The sequence below is a fragment of the Musca autumnalis genome, unplaced genomic scaffold (assembly GCF_047663935.1).
Source record: "Musca autumnalis isolate F117 unplaced genomic scaffold, ASM4766393v1 scaffold_2, whole genome shotgun sequence".
NCBI lineage: Eukaryota > Metazoa > Arthropoda > Insecta > Diptera > Muscidae > Musca > Musca autumnalis.
Window position 1 is genome coordinate 42038216 of NW_027411755.1, and position 16902 is coordinate 42055117.

The following is a 16902-nucleotide window of genomic DNA, read 5'->3' on the forward strand; positions in this document are numbered from 1 at the left end:
TACTTTTGAATAATTCAATATCGAAAGATAGTTTTGATCGATATCATCGGAATAAAACCCCTAACCTAAAATTCATTGAAATAAATAGAAATTGCAGTGCTTTTCGGTTTTGTGTGTGTGAAAAAGTAAGTCCGTAGTTACACGTACACATTTTTCGGAAAAGTAAAATGTATTTTTTAAATCTATATATATAAAATAGAAAAATGTTTGTATGTTTGTTTGTTTGTTTGAAATTTATAGACTCAAAAACCGCTGAACCGATCTTGCTGAAATTTTCAGGGTATATTACTACATCGCCTGAAAGTAACATAGGCTATAAAAAGTTTCGAAATTCCGGTCTGATCCGGAGATATAGCATCAGAATCGGAGGTACCTCCAAAAAATTTAAATTTTGTATGCAAATATCTATAGAACGGTTACAGACTCCAAATTTGAAATGTGTGATGGATTTTAGCCTAAAAATAAATGTGCCAAAATATATCGAAATCGGTCCAGATTTGGATATAGCTTCCATATATATGTTCGTCCGATTTCAAGTATTTGATGTACCAAACACGCTATATATGTCCGATTTCCATGAAATTTGGAATGCGTGACGGAACGTGGCTTATAACAAAATGTGCCAAACTATATCGAAATCGGTTCAGATTTGGATATAGATCCCATATATATTTTCGTCCGATTTCAAGTATTTGATATACCAAACACGCTACATATGTGCGATTTCAATGAAATTTGGAATGTGTGACTAAATTTGTTGCAGAAATGAGTATGCCAAATTATGTTGAAATCGGTTCAGATTTGGATATAGCTCCTATATATATTTTCGGCCGATTTCATGTATTTGATGCACCCAACCCACTATGTATGTCCAATTTCAATGAAATTAATAATGTGTGACTAAATTTTTTGTAGAAACGAGTATGCCGAATTATATTGAAATCGGTTCAGATTTGGATATAGCTCCTATATATATTTTCGGCCGATTTCATGTATTTGATGCACCCAACCCACTATGTATGTCCAATTTCAATGAAATTAGGAATGTGTGACTAAATTTTTTGTAGAAATGAGTATGCCGAATTATATTGAAATCGGTTCAGATTTGGATATAGCTCCTATATATATTTTCGACCGATTTCATGTATTTGATGCACCCAACCCACTATGTATGTCCAATTTCAATGAAATTTGTCCCGTATGGGATGTTGTGGGACAATGTTTTGTTTTGTAACTAAATTTGTTTTAGAAATGAGTATGCAAAATTATATTGAAATCGGTTCAGATTTGGATATAGCTCCTATATATATTTTCGGCCGATTTCATGTATTTGATGCCCCAAACACGCTATGTATGTTCAATGTGTAACTAAATTTGGTGTAGAAATAAGTATTGAAATCGGTGTTGATTTGGCTATAGCTCCCATATTTCAATGAAATTTGTGCGGTATCTACGAGTATATCTATAACGGAGGAAAATGTTTGTACGTTTGTTTGTTTTAAGGTGTGGACTCAAAAACCGCTGAACCGATCTTCCTGAAACTTTCAGAGTATATTACCACATGGCCTGAAAGTGTCACAGGCTATATAAATCTTAAAAATTCCGCCTCAGGATCGGAAGTACCTCCAAAAACTGTAGAATTTGTATGCTGATATCTAACGAACGATTATCGATACAGTCTTCAAATTTGGTATGTGTGACGGAATTTGGTCTAAAAATAAATTTGCCAAAGTAATTTGAAATCGGCTCAGATTTGGATATATATTTTCGGCCGATTTAATGCATTTGATGTATAAAACACGTTTTGTATGCCCAATTCCAATGAAATTTGGAATGTGTGACGGAATTTATTGCAGAAATAAATGTTCCAAACTATTTTGAAATCGGTTCAGATTGGGATATAGCTCCCATATATATTTTCGGCCGATTTCATGTATTTTCTACACCAAACACGCCATGTATGTTCAATTTTGACGAAATTTGGAATCTTTGACGGAATTGATCCTAGAAATTAGTTTACCAAATTATATTGAAATCGGATCAGATTTGGATATACCTCCAATATATATTTTTGGCCGATTTCATGTATTTTATGCCATAAATACCTTATGTTTGTCCAATTTCAATGAAATTTGAAATATGTGGCGGAAATTGATCTACAAAAAAATTGTCATATTATATTGAAATCGGTTCAGATTTACATATAGCTCCCATATATATTTTCGGCCGATTTCATGTATTTGATGCACCAAACACGCTATGTAATTCCAATTTCAATGAAATTTGAAATATGTGGCGGGAATTGGTCTACAAAACAAATTGGTAAATTATATTGAAAGAATTTCAGTCAATAGAATTTCAGGAAATGTACGAACGTACAAATCCATTGATGCTGTGGCAACTGAAGACGACGCGGTTAACTATACAGTTGAATTCCTAAGTTCGTTGGATCTTCAGGCTTTCCACCACATAATTTAGTGCTAAAAGTTGGTGTTCCTATTATTTTATTAAGAAGCATAGACCCACCTCGCCTTTGCAATGGTACAAGGTTAACAGTAAAAAAACTACATAGCTATTTAATTGAGGCAACGATTATTACTGGGAAGTATATAGGTTCAGATGTACTTCTACCTCGAATCCCACTTATAGCAACAGAAACGCCCTTCAATTTTAAAAGATTGCAGTTTCCTGTACGTTTGGCATTTGCAATGACTATAAATAAATCCCAAGGACAGACTCTTCGGGTATGCGGCCTAAATTTAGCATGTTCTTGCTTTTCTCATGGTCAGCCCTACGTTGCATGTTCACGTGTTGGTAGACCGGCCGATTTGTTTGTTTACGCTCCTGAAGGAAAAACAAAAAACATTGTATATCCTAAAGCATTACAATAAATACTTTACTTTAAATTTTTGAATTTGATTTCTTTCTGATTTCAAAAATCCGTAAAATTGCAAATGCATATCAATCTAAAGGGGTAGCGAAGCGCACCGGGTTCAGCTAGTTTTCTTATAAAATAAAAGCAATTGTTTATTCTCCTTTACATTTCTGTGAACTACTTGTGCAAAATGTCAAGAAAAGCATTGACGTTTCCGCCATTTTCATCTCCAAATTAATGGTGTTGACAACTTAACGATAATATCGATACAATCGATATTTTAAAATATTCGGATATGTTCTGAGATTCACTTCACGCCTCAAACATTTTGTTCACCCCGTTAACTCCTACTTTTGCGAATTTTTTTGGGCTAAGATTTATTAGGGTATTTAAAAAGAAGAGTACACCCAAGTCCATCCATAAAATACTCGAAAAATTAGCGTAAATGGGGTGAACAAAATGCTTGAGGCGTAAAGTGAGATGTAAAGTTTGTCTCAGAACATACTTGATTATATCGAAAATATCTAATTTTGGGAATATCGATGGTTTGCCAGCTCTAGTGTGTTGTGGGTCTGAAATTTTTTTCTATACGAAAAAAACCCATACACAGACTTGTTGGTCTGAAATTTTTTCTATACGAAAAATCACTCACACAGTCCTGTGGATCTGAAATTTTTTTATAAGTAAAAACCTGTGGGTCTGAAATTTTTTCTATACGAAAAAACCCCACAGACCTGTGGGTCTGAAATTTTTTCTATACGAAAAAACCCCACAGACCTGTGGGTCTGAAATTTTTTCTATACGAAAAAACCCCACAGACCTGTGGGTCTGAAATTTTTTCTATACGAAAAAACCCCACAGACCTGTGGGTCTGAAATTTTTTCTATACGAAAAAACCCCACAGACCTGTGGGTCTGAAATTTTTTCTATACGAAAAAACCCCACAGACCTGTGGGTCTGAAATTTTTTCTATACGAAAAAACCCCACAGACCTGTGGGTCTGAAATTTTTTCTATACGAAAAAACCCCACAGACCTGTGGGTCTGAAATTTTTTCTATACGAAAAAACCCCACAGACCTGTGGGTCTGAAATTTTTTCTATACGAAAAAACCCCACAGACCTGTGGGTCTGAAATTTTTTCTATACGAAAAAACCCCACAGACCTGTGGGTCTGAAATTTTTTCTATACGAAAAAACCCCACAGACCTGTGGGTCTGAAATTTTTTCTATACGAAAAAACCCCACAGACCTGTGGGTCTGAAAATTTTTCTATACGAAAAAACCCCACAGACCTGTGGGTCTGAAAATTTTTCTATACGAAAAACCCCACAGACCTGTGGGTCTGAAATTTTTTCTATACGAAAAAATCCCACAGACCTGTGGGTCTGAAATTTTTTTTCTATAGAAAAAAACAGAACAGAGCAAATTTGAACAGTAGTGCCCAGAAATTGGGAAATTCCTAGATATTTAATTACATCCTAATATGTTTGGGAGTAGATTTAATGTGAATGCAGAACAATTCTTATTCAGAGATTACAAAAATAATAATAAGAAAAACACATAAATATATTTCTAATAATAAAAAGATAATTTTACATATTATGCATCCAAACTGGCGAGCATATCATCAACTTCGGTATCATTCATTTCCAATTCTTCCTGAGACATTTGAACTTTTGGTTCACAATCACCAGCGAATTCAAGACTATAAAAATCTTTCTCTTTCATTTGTTCATCCAATGATGGTTCACCAATAAAACACAAGCCCAGCTCATGTTTTACAACAACATTATTCCAAAACACTGACATGTGGCGATTGGCTACTTGTGATTTTATCGAAGTAATCCATTTGTTGTATTCATCGAAGGCATTAAAAATGAAACAACGTTTACGATAAACGGAGAGGGCGGCAGTGATTTTTTCAAAATCTTGGGGTGTCAACGATTCTGTCTTGAATATTAAATCCTTTACCACAGAACGTAATTGTGTGGCATAGTGATTAAATTTCAAATCACGTTGTGTGCTATCTTGTATGGGAAATACATGGGTTTTTAGCAGCTTTTCAAAGTCCTCGGCAGGAGTTTTGTTGCCCACCTTCTCAAATGGCAATTTAATGTTGTTGTTATTGTTCTCCTCTTGTTGTTTTGTGGTTTGTTGCTTCGCTGCCGCCTCTTTGGCCTGTCGAGCCTTTAATTTTTTCAACCATTCATCACTCACTTCGAGAGGGAATAGTTTTTTAACTTCCTTAGCTGCATTTTTAGCCTTTTCCTCAATCGCTTCGGGTATCTTCCAGAAGGCTTCAACAAAATTCTTATCTTTTAACATTTCTTGAAATTGTTCATCATCCTCGCCGGCTTTGCATAAAATTTTACGTTCTAATAAATCCATAAAATTATGCTCAAAAATATGTGGTAGATGACGAAAAGGTAAGGCATTCTTTTCCAGTGTATTTCGTGGCGTTTCAGAATCTTGGGCTTTCAATGTTAAATCCATGCAATCAATGAGATTGTCAATGGCATTCAATTGATCTTCAGAACATTCTGTCCGTGCAGTTTGCAATCTGGGGAACTCAAAGAAATGATATTGTGGATGGTTTGCCATTTCCATCATGTTCAAACTGGCTGGGAAATTATCATCTATCTGGAAGTAAATCGGATACCTATAAGCAATCATATTTAAGTGGAAATATTTGATTTAATCTTACCTCATTTGGTATAAGTACAACAATGTGTGGTTTACTTTTGGCCCCATATACTTTCCAACACAACATAACCCTATTTGTTTCCAAAAGAGCCCGCACCAATGCATCTAAACGTTTTGCTGAGGACTTCATACCACGTCGATGTAAAATCATGTATGTCGATTCCCCAGCAAAATACCTGCTGTGAACATGTTTACTTTCTATGAAGCCCATAAAGGTCAAACCCGGTTCCAATTTCAACTTGTCATCATCCATAGTTTCATCATATGCTATAGCTGAACCACCAAGCATATAGCCATCCATTAAATCTTCTATATCCACATTTACTTCTTTGCCTTTATGGAAATAGCCCCATTCTCGTATCAGCACCTCATCTGGTTCATTCCAAACTTTTTTCAATTTGATGGTAGTTTCGTCTTTAGTTGTTATTACACCCGATATGTTAATGACAATTTTGCTACCTATGCGCAGCTGACTATTCCAACACCATGGACGTTTGTTTTTAAAACGCAAGGCTGTTGGAACTGCCTCATTCAAATTGCAGAGTGTTGCATTACATTCGGAGACTAGACGTAAAGCATATTTTTGGTTTTCCAAACGTTGGCCAGATTTTTTGCCAGATGCGAAGATGGCCTGGGGCAAATAATCATTGGCAGGGTTATCAATGTAACAAATATCAGGTGATCTGGAAGAAAAGGAAATTTGAATGAAGTCTGGTTTATGATTAACCATTCATTGTATGATAAAAACTTGCAACTTACACAACAATCAAATCCACATTGTTGCCAAGCAATGACTCTGTTATTTCACCAAAGGACTCATACGAATTGTAACCATCATTGAAATCATAGAACATAACCACACGTAAACGTTGTAACTTTGCGCACCTCAAAACATAACGAAAAACAACCTACTTAATCCAAAATAAAACAAAATATTTGTCGAACTTACTCTTGTCCCTTCTTTAATAAGGCATTGGCCACAACTAGCGCATCTAACCATTCGCCATTTTCCGCTGGTGTTTCATTAACAAATTGATAGAAATTCATTAGCAGTCGCCAAGTGGGTATTTGCAATTCACCATCATATTGGATAATATTTAAATATCCCTCATCATCAACATTTGTATTCATATCATTATGAGTGCGATCTGTGCCGACCAACACAAATGATAGGAAATCCTTTTTCCCAGTACAAATCTAGAGGGAGAGAGATAAGGTTATAATTAAAAATAAATTCCAAATAAATAAATACGATTCCAAACTTACCTTCCGCTTTATGATATCTGAACAACGCTTTGTTGCCTTCTCCTTAAAATCCTCAGAGGCTGTTCGGCGAATATCCAATATCAAAATCATATATTCCTTTATTTTGGAGTAGAGAATAGTTCATTCTTGTAATAAATTAAAAAAAAAGTAGTATTATTTACCTTATTATAAGCCATTTTTTGTTTAAAATAATATTGTATTGGAATGCAATCTAAAAGCGCATATAAACAAATAAAATATTGTGAAATTACGCCGGGAAAACACAGCACAGCTGTTCAAGTCGTTATTACACTATTGTTTAACAGGGTGATGCATTAAGGCCGCCATCAGACCATATGCTTTTTCACATGTATGACATCAGCTGTTCTGTATATTAGTATACCCAAAGTGACAACATACATGTGAAAAAGCAGATGGTCTGATGGCCGCCTAAGCTGAAAACATCCAACGTTTGGGAAAGTTCTGTGTCATTTTGGTCGTTTTTACACTGTTGGGCATGATGCCGAAAAATTCATTTGAAATATATGCCGGCAAACATATCAACGCTGGATTTTGGTGTCGGCGTCGCCCTGTTGTTGTTGTTTTTTTAATCAACGCCCAACACAAAACTTTACTCAAACGTTGGATGTGTTTTCAGCTTTGCTTTTTCGCTATGTGCCCAGTGTTTATAAATATCAAAGAGATTTGTTCAGAACTGCAAGAATCTAGATTCTTTTTTGACAATTTTTATAACCTCAAGCGTTATAATATGGTGGGTATATTGACATTTTAATTCCCGTACTTTTTTAAGGTGAACCTAGCAAAGGAGCAAACTGCCAAAATTTTATTTACCACAGACATTTACTGAAAATTTATATACATATATATATGTCCTTTTTTATTTGATAAAGAAATGTGATACAAAATGATATGAAAACATCTCAAACAAACAAAGTTCATGTTGAACATAGGGCGGTAACAAATTCTTTCCATCTTCTTCTGTCGTTAGCATGGTACAATAATACAGGTAGCATTATCATGCCAGCTGATGGTAACATAATGTGTCAATTGCATTGAATTGATGTCAAATGTTGACATCTTATGTTACCAACAATTGCCGATGCGGCTACCTGTGTATTTGTACCATGGTCGTTAGCTAAACATTTGACCTGGTTCCATGTTTTGTTGAGGGCATGGTGTTCTCTTTTAACACATCTAATGCATGTCGTTCGGGGCCGACCTGGCCCTCGGTAACCCTGTGGATTCCACTGCAGTGCCGACTTCGTAATATCATCATTGGGACGTCTTAGAATGTGCCCAATACAAGTCCATTTTCTTTTCTTTATTTCTATATCGACTGGAATATTATTCGTCATGGTGAGCAGCTCGTTTGTTGTTATTACATTGGGCCAATGTATGTGAAGAATACGTCTGAGGCAGCGATTTATAAAAGTTTGAAGCTTTTTCAGATTCGCCTTTGTGGTGCCCCATGTTGATGAGCCATAAAGCAGCACTGAAGATACGTAATTTCGTTTTGCGACTAATGTTGTTAGTACGCCATGTTTTGTGTAGGGCTTGAAAAGCTGTCCGAGCCTTGTTTATACGGGCCAAGATGTCGTCATCAGAACCACCATGTGCTGATATTACGCTACCGAGGTAACAGAAAGTATCAACGTTTTCGATGGTAATGCCCTTCACTGTTAAAGGTGTTGTAACATTAGTGCCAATTCGCATTAGTTTTGTCTTTTTGATGTTTATTTTTAGACCTATACTTGATGCGTTGATTATAAGCCTGTTCAGTATTGTTTGGATGTCTTCAAAACGATGGGCCATGAGACAGATATCATCTGCATAGTCAATATCATTGAGGCGATTGTTAAGGTTCCACCGTATACCACATGGGGCTTCGCTGATTGTCTTGTTCATGACATAATCTAGCATTAGCAGGAAACACATACAACGTTTGAAGCTGAAAACAGATACAACGTTTGATTAAAGTTTTGCGTTGGGCGTCGAGAAAAAAACAACAACAACAGGGCGACGACGATACCAAAGTCCAGCGTTTATCTGTTTGCCGGCATGTATTTCAAATGAATTTGAATTTTTCGGCATCATGCCCAACAGTGTAAAAACGGCCAAAACGACACAAAACTTTGCCCAAACGTTGTATCTGTTTACAGCTTGAGTAAAGTTATGTGTCGTTTTGGCCGTTTTTACACCGTTGAGCATGATGCCGAAAAATTCAAACTCATTTGAAATATATGCCGGCAAACACATCAACGCCAGACTTTGATGTCGGCATCGCCCTGTTGTTGTTGTTTTTTTGCCAACGCCCAACGCAAAACTTTACTCAAACGTTGTATGTGCTTTCAGCTTAAGGTTGGTGAGAGAATGCACCCTTGTTTCACTCCGGCTGTAGTCATGAAGAGTGGACTTTCTGCTGTATTGAAACGCACGCGGCACGACGAATTCCTGTAGAGTTCCCGGATGAGGTGTATTATTTTGTCCGGTATACCATTTAGCGAGAGGATATCCCAAAGTGAATCTCGTGATATGGTGTCGAAAGCTCTTTCAAAGTCGACAAATAGTAGGTAGAGATTGGCGTTGTATTCCTTCGATTGCTCGATGATAATGCGAAGAGTATTGATATGGTCGGCGCAAGACCTGCCCGTACGAAACCCTGCTTGTTCGCATCGCAGTATTGACTCTACAGCTGGGCTTATTCTGTTTAGCAGTAGAGAAGCCATAAGTTTCGCAACAGAGTTAAGTAATGTTATGCCTCGCCAATTCTTACATTCCTTCAAGTCACCTTTTTTGGGAATTGTAATTATTAAGCTGTAAACAGATACAACGTTTGGGTAAAGTTTTGTGTCGTTTTGGCCGTTTTTACATTGTTGGGCATGATGCCGAAAAATTCAAATTCATTTGAAATATATGCCGACAAACAGATAAACGCTGGACTTTGGTATCGTCGCCGCCCTGTTGTTGTTGTTTTTTTCCCGACGCCCAACGCAAAACTTTAATCAAACGTTGTATCTGTTTTCAGCTTTACTTCTTCTTTCCTTGCGTCTTGGATACTTGATGTTGTCCATGCAGTACGTATAATAGGCATAAGAGCATAGACTAACGATGGGGCACCATATTTAAGCAATTCAGCTGATATGTTATCAGGACCACTGGATTTACCATTTCTTAGAGACTTAAGGGCCGATTTTATTTCATCTCGAGTTGGAGGATGTGTTGGAATGTCCCGTCTTTGGTTTCGCCTTGATGTAGTTTGGAGTGGCTGATAGTTCTGTGAGGTTGTGGAATTTTCTGAAAAAAATTCACGCCATCGATTAAGCTGTTCGACTGGTGTTGTGAGTTCAGTTCCGTTTTTGTCTCTAATCGATGCAGTACTTCTTATGTTGTTGCCACTTAGTTTTTTGATTGCTGAACTTGCCGCATGTTCCCAACATTCGATGCTTGTTCAGTTTCGTCTGCTATGTTGTTGTAGTACATTTCTCGGTCTATGCGCGCAAGTTTTTTAACATTGTTTGCTGTTATTCTGTATTCCAGCTTGGCAACGTTCTTTTCCTCACTAGTCTTGGCTGTTTCCATGCGATGTTTTTGCCTCTTCCGTTTTTTTTTATTTCGGTCCATGTTACGTCAGTTATCCACGGCTTTCTTCTGTTTACAGCACGACCAAGAACGGTCTGTGCACTACGGTTGCACGCATCAACTATCGTTTGCCATGAGTCATCACTTCGGGCTCTGTTGTTTAATTGAATATTTAGTGCGGTGTTGTATGCTTCGACAGTACTCTGATTTTGTAGGCGGTTTATATTGTATTTGTAACCCTTCTTTCTTTTTAATAGCAGCTGGTCGAAGACGAAAGACACCTACTACGAGTTGATGGCCGCTATCGATGTCTGCGCCACGCTGGTCTTTACATCCATTAAAGATCCACAAATAGTTTGCTTACTATAATATGGTCAATTTGGTTTCTTGTCCTTCCGTCGGGGGATTTCCATGTATATTTGTGGATAAATTTGGTGCCACCAATAAAAAGACTGTGCCGTGCGCAAAAGTCTACGAGTCGGTCTCCATTATCGTTTTTTGGACTGCATAACGCATGTGTTCCCATTACACCCTCTATACCGGCATTTATATTGGCATTAAAATCACCCATTAGAATGTTAATGTCACCACCTGGAATTGAACTTATGGTGTCGTCAAGCTGTGAGTAGAAATCATCTTTCACAGATTCATCATCCGGTTCCGTCGGAGCATAACATTGTATTATTGCAATCTTTCTAAACCGGGAGTTCAGTCTAGCCACAATAATACGATCAGAAATGGGTTTGAACTCGATGAGACAGTTGCTAGTTTGTGGTGTTAAGAGGATTCCAACTCCGTTGATGCAGTTGTTATCATTTCCTGAAAATAGGAGTTTGAAACCTGAGGATGTCTCGAAGGGGGGACCACTTTTCGGCCACCTTACTTCACTTAAGCCAAGGACAGATAGCCTGTAAGCATCCATTTCACGGCATGCCTGTTCCAATCTAGATGGTTGAGAGAGTGTTCTCTCGTTCCATGTACCAATCATAATCCTTTTCTTAAAGCCGAGGGTCGTCATCATAGGGTTCTTGTTTAAATTTGAATTTGTTAACGTTTCTGTAATCGTTTTATTTAAGATGTGCGGCTGATTGGGCCACAGCATCCGATCCTAGTGTTGGGGTTGCCAACAAACCCTCTAGGCCGGGTAGCCTTCTCACTTTAGCTATCGACAGATGGTTGCCTGTGCGATATTACCAGGGAATACTTGATTTAAAAAAATCGGAAGTAGTGAGCTGCTTGAAAAGTTCAACAAATGAGTCACATCTGGCCACTCCCCAGTGAGTGGCGATCAGAGGCTTTCCGTACCGAAGTACACATCTGAGAAAATCCCCATTCTCCATTGAAAATTTACGGAAACGAAAAAATTGCAAAACTTGCAAACAAGCTGGAAATGGTAATTTTTAGACATTGTTTGCGTATATTTTACTCACAAAATATAAAGTTTTGTTCGTTGGGGCCCCCCTAAATGATGTCGAGGTGCATTTCTGACTATGTACCTGCTATAAAGTAAATATATACACTGCACCCCGGTTATCTACCTCTCTGCTTAACTGCCTTTCCCGTTTAATTGCCTCACAACTTAAATCCCCAACGTTTTTTCTTATAAATGAGTTCAAACTTTCCCGGTTAACTACTTTTCTATAAGTACCCAATTCGGATATTTGCCCGTCAAATATTTTCCCCAAAAGGAACATACAATAATACTTTTATCGGTTAATTACCCCCGCTGATGTATTTCTGAGATAATAAATTTCGATGTCTACCGGAATTGTGATGAAGATGTCCAGTGATATGTTATGCTCACTGATGACTAAATTTCTTATGGGTTAAATAATATAACTTATATATTTTTAGACTTGAAATTAACTATTCTACTATACACCGTTTTGTTTTTTGGCGATTATGTTCTTATTGTTGTCATTTTTTGTAAGGTTGAGATGAGATTTTTATAACTACCCACATGAGGTAGCTATGCGGGATTTTAGTAACTGCCTTTCCCACATAACTGCCTCATTTTTTTGGAATTTTATGAGAGGTAGTTAACCGGGGTGAAGTTTACATACATATTTGATCAGCATAAAATTCTAAGTCCATATAGCCATGTCCGTCCTTCCGTCTGCTGAAATCAAGATACAGTTCGCAGTTTTTAAGACAGAGCTTTGTAATTTAATAGAGAAGATTACTTCTAGAAGAATAATATAGAAGAAGATTCTAGGCTTGTTATTGAAAATGGATTATATCTGTCCACGTTTTAAAATAGCCCCCACAGAACGGTACCTCCGATTTTCGTTATTTTGAAGGTTGTGGCCCCAATATTCCAACGAAATGATTCAAATTTGGTATTAAGTCTTCGTTGGGGATATAAAACTTTCCATCTGAAATTTATCGCTATAGGTCCAAATCTTCAAATAGCCCCATAGAATGGTACCTCCCGATTTTCGGTATTTTGAAATTTGTGACCTCAATATCCCACCGAAATGGCTAAAATTTGTATTAAGTCTTCGCTAGGAATACAAAAATGTCCACCTTAATTTTGTCGGTATAGGTTCTCGTCTTCATATAGCTCCCATAGGAAGGTACCGGCCGATTTTAGTTATTTTACAGGTTTTAACGGTTTTATCCTTCGGAAATGGCTACAATCACACGTCGGAGGGCTATTCGATTCGATTTGTCACATCCGCATCCTCCATACTCCAACTGATGGCTACAACGTACTGAGGAAGGATCGCATCAGAACTGGAGGTGAAGGATTGGCTTTCCTACTGCACCAATCTGTTCAATACAGACCTATCTGCTTGAGCCTGGCTCTAATTACCCGTACATAAAAAATATGAGGGTAGCAATCAATTGTGAAAGAGCCGAGGTAGAGTTCTTTAACGTATAAATACCGCCGATAAATAGCTTCACTCCAGGTTATAGACCAAACATTGGCCCGCTTTTGTAAGGTCATAACCAACTGGTCTTGGGGACTTCAATGCTCATCATGATTTGTGGCATTCGGTCACCGGAAACGAGCAGAGGGGTATAGTCCTGGCTGAGCAGATTGATAGCTCTACGTTTTGCACGGTCAATGAGGACACCCCTACCAGAATTGGAGAAGAGTGTCACACTTCGCTAGATAAAACCAACCCGTCGTTTCTCTTGGGTCAGACCATTTCACATTAATTTTTTCCATCAGCAGACCGCCCGATTTCATCACCTTTGAACGTCGTACTTTCATCAATCATGGGAAAAATAATTGGCCTAGTTTCAGAGAGTGTACTAATCACCGCTTCAGAGATCTGCCCAACCCTTCTTATGTAAGAATAGCAGAGAGAACGTTCCGAGACATCATCACTGCAGTAGGCGCTCACCATATACCTGCTGGTCGAATACCCGAAGTGAGACCAAATTTCCCAGCAGAGGCACTGGCAAATGAGCGTGATGAGTTTCGTCGTACCAAATCCAGAGACAGGAGCTGACACTGGAAGTTAACAGGTTGGTCGGTGAATATAAGCGGAACAAGTGGTTAAATCAATTGAAGAGTTGCAACATTGGAGCCGTAGATGAATAAAATACAAAGTGCTGCCAAGTTTCAATTTTTCTTTTTTTCTTCTACCTGAAATGACACAAAACTTTACTCAAAGGTTGGATGTGTTTTCAGCCTTAATCGCCAAACGCTGTGAATGTGCTTCAACCGGTATGATGTAAAAACGGCCATAATAAATGTTTTTAGGCCGTTGGATTTTAAATTTCCTTTAAAACATTCTTTAAGTTATGTATCACCTTGTTTACACAGCTGTTTCAATGTTTCCGAGAGCATCGTTTTGGATATTGCGTTTTTCAGTGACTCACATCAATCATTACATTATATGCAACGAAATTGTAATTCTCCAAGTATTTCAACAGTCTTCAGTAAAAAGTACGCAACTATGTCTAAGGAATCACAAGAAGTACAATTTTCCGAATTTAATCCATCGCTGCCGATGGAGAAACTTTTGCATAATTATGAAGAAGCCATGGACAGTAAGATTGATGTGGATTCAGATGACCATGAAGTAATCTGGCAGAAGTTTTCGGAAGCGGTAACCGAATGTATTTGGAAGATAGTTTTCAATTCAAAAAATCTCACTAAAGATGATGCGGATAAATCGAGTGCCTTGCTGAAAAAGTATCGGGATGATGCCCTGTTTATTAATCCCACATTTTATAATAAATGGATTTATACTCTGCGAGATGAGTTGCTGAAGAAGGATGTTTTGGATTTTTGGAAGAATGAAGTGGTAGCCAAGGAATTGGGTCCTTTGTGGGCAAGAGATTGTGATTTCTTTGATAATCGTGATGACCCGGAACCTGCCAAATTTTATGAACATGCCGGCTGTAAGGCGCCATGGTTGAACCAACCGAAGCCGGCATCTCAACCGTTAAATCTCTTTGGAAATACTGCAGCAGCTGCTTCGCCCACAGCCACTGCTGGTTCGCCAAAAACTTTAAAGGAGATTAGTTTGGAAAATGCCTTGGCTGATTACAAGCATAATATGAAGGCCCAAGACGATATTGATCCTGACGATGAAGATGCCTTTAAGAAAATTTTCGCCGATGTTCGCAATATTGTATGGAAATTGTTATTCGATGAATCTACCCTCTCGGAGAAGAAATCCAAACAAGCTGCCGAATTGTTGTTGGCATATAAAAAAGATGCATGCTTCCAATCGCCTTATGATTATAATGACTGGATACCAAAAGTTCGTGATGAAATTATTAAACGTAAATATGTTGACTTTTGGAAAGTAATTGTTGATCAAGAATTGGGCCTTATTTGGGCCAAGGAATCAGACTATTTTGATGATATGGAAGATCCCAAAATTAAAGAATTTTACAAATTCGGAGATGAGAAATTGAAACAAGAGAAAAAATAAGTGACCACTTATTGTTAAAGTATTGAAAAAAATGTGTATTAGGTATTTTAATTCGAATAATATATTTATAAAAGACAAGCTGAGCTGAGTGAAAAAATGTGAAAATTGCGGCAACTACTGTCATTTTTGGGAGCCTTATATTAACATTGTATTAAAATTCGAAAAACTCTATGGCTATTAGAATTAGTATTCCTTGCGATTTTGTTATAACTTTATTTAACATTGTATACATACATATACTAGGTACATATTATGTACAGATATTTTTATATATATTATCAATAAAAATGTTGTAAAAATTATATGGCAAAATATATTTTACAAGCTATTGATTTACGAAGACGAATTAACGTGACATTTTAAGAACTTAGAGTGAAACAGGGATTTCCCCCCAAGGAAGTGTGATATCTCGGGAACTGTTTAGCCTCTACCTTTTTGTCATTCCTAGCCCTTCCAACGGTATTGGGATAATTACGTACGCTGATGATTGTACAACATTGGCGTCAGGTATCTTTCCTGATGTATTTTGTGAAAGGCTGAACTATTTGACTGATCATACCACCTTTTTTCACACGAGGAATAACCAAATATCCGCCACTAAATCATCGATCACTGTTCACCACATGAACTGCGGAGATGAGCATTGACCTGAATGTCATTATCGATGATAGCAGAATTCTAAACACTAACTACTCCAAGATTAGGGGTTACATTCGACAGCATGTTCACGTGGTCAACGCATGCCACAGCTATCTGCGACAAGCTGAGATGTAGGAACAAGGTCTTCAAGTCCCTAGACGGCAGATAATGAACCTTGTTGACCACATATAACGCGCAAGTCGGTCTAAGGTAAGCAATGTAGCGTAGCCAGTGTAGAGATGGAACAATACTCAAACCTGAAAACTGGAACAGGGTGCCTCCTCATGTCTTTAGTGGAACACCTACATGAGGAGACAAAAATTCTTCCAGTACAGTAAAGTTATATATTCTATTGTCCCACCAAACCTTCTGAATTTACAATTAAAGCATTTAGCATGTAAATAAGTGCCCAGTAGGAAGTGCCTTCGATTCACGAATTTCGCAAATCGTTGAAGGTATTTACATACAGCACCTACCTACACCTTTTTCAGTTGTAATTCTAATTATTTTAATTGTAATTCAAGAATTCTATTTGTAATTCGTAGCATTTCGTTTCTAATTCGAGAATTCCATTTGTAATTACAAATGGAATAATTCGAATTTCAAATGGAATAATACGAATTACAAATGTAATAATTCGAATTTCAAATGTAATAACTCGAATTGCAAATGTCATAATTCTAATTACAAATAGAATAATTCGAATTACAAATGCAATTCTCGAACTAAAAATTAAATGTTACAAATTACAACTAAAATGTTTCGAATTACAGCTGAAAAAGTTGTAGGTAAAATTTCCAGTATTCGAGTAATGAGAAAATTGTCGACAGAAAATGTTACATAAAAGAAAGCTGTGGAATTGTTTTTCTCGATATATGTATATTGTCAGGTAGGTCAAGGTCATGAAGGCAGACACGACATAGTCTTGTGCCAGACTATGA

The 16902-nt window shown here is 37.2% G+C and overlaps 2 protein-coding genes across 2 annotated transcripts; one reads left to right on the forward strand and one right to left on the reverse strand.

Moving 5' to 3' along the window:
- Positions 1 to 4358: 4358 nt before the first annotated feature.
- On the reverse strand, positions 4359 to 7153 carry Ku80 (X-ray repair cross-complementing protein 5 Ku80). The gene is made up of 6 exons (XM_073967614.1): positions 7007 to 7153; positions 6846 to 6941; positions 6529 to 6776; positions 6339 to 6464; positions 5581 to 6262; positions 4359 to 5516 (listed from the first exon to the last, which is right to left on the reverse strand). The coding sequence occupies exons 1-6, from the start codon at positions 7019 to 7021 to the stop codon at positions 4476 to 4478; spliced, it is 2208 nt and encodes a 735-aa protein (XP_073823715.1). The 5' UTR covers positions 7022 to 7153; the 3' UTR covers positions 4359 to 4475.
- A 7182-nt stretch (positions 7154 to 14335) lies between these two features.
- Positions 14336 to 15322, forward strand: LOC141392230 (uncharacterized). The gene has a single exon (XM_073965182.1). It carries the CDS (start codon positions 14336 to 14338, stop codon positions 15320 to 15322), a length of 987 nt encoding a protein of 328 aa, XP_073821283.1.
- Positions 15323 to 16902: the final 1580 nt, after the last annotated feature.

Coding starts and splice junctions, on each gene's coding strand:
- Ku80 (XM_073967614.1), bottom strand. Junction 6,465..6,528: donor TTATTAAAGAAGGGACAAGA/GTAAGTTCGACA, acceptor TTATGTTTTGAG/GTGCGCAAAGTTACAACGTT. Junction 5,517..5,580: donor TTGTACTTATACCAAATGAG/GTAAGATTAAAT, acceptor ATTTACTTCCAG/ATAGATGATAATTTCCCAGC.
- LOC141392230 (XM_073965182.1), top strand. CDS start 14,336: ATGTCTAAGGAATCACAAGAAGTACAATTTTCCGAATTTAATCCATCG.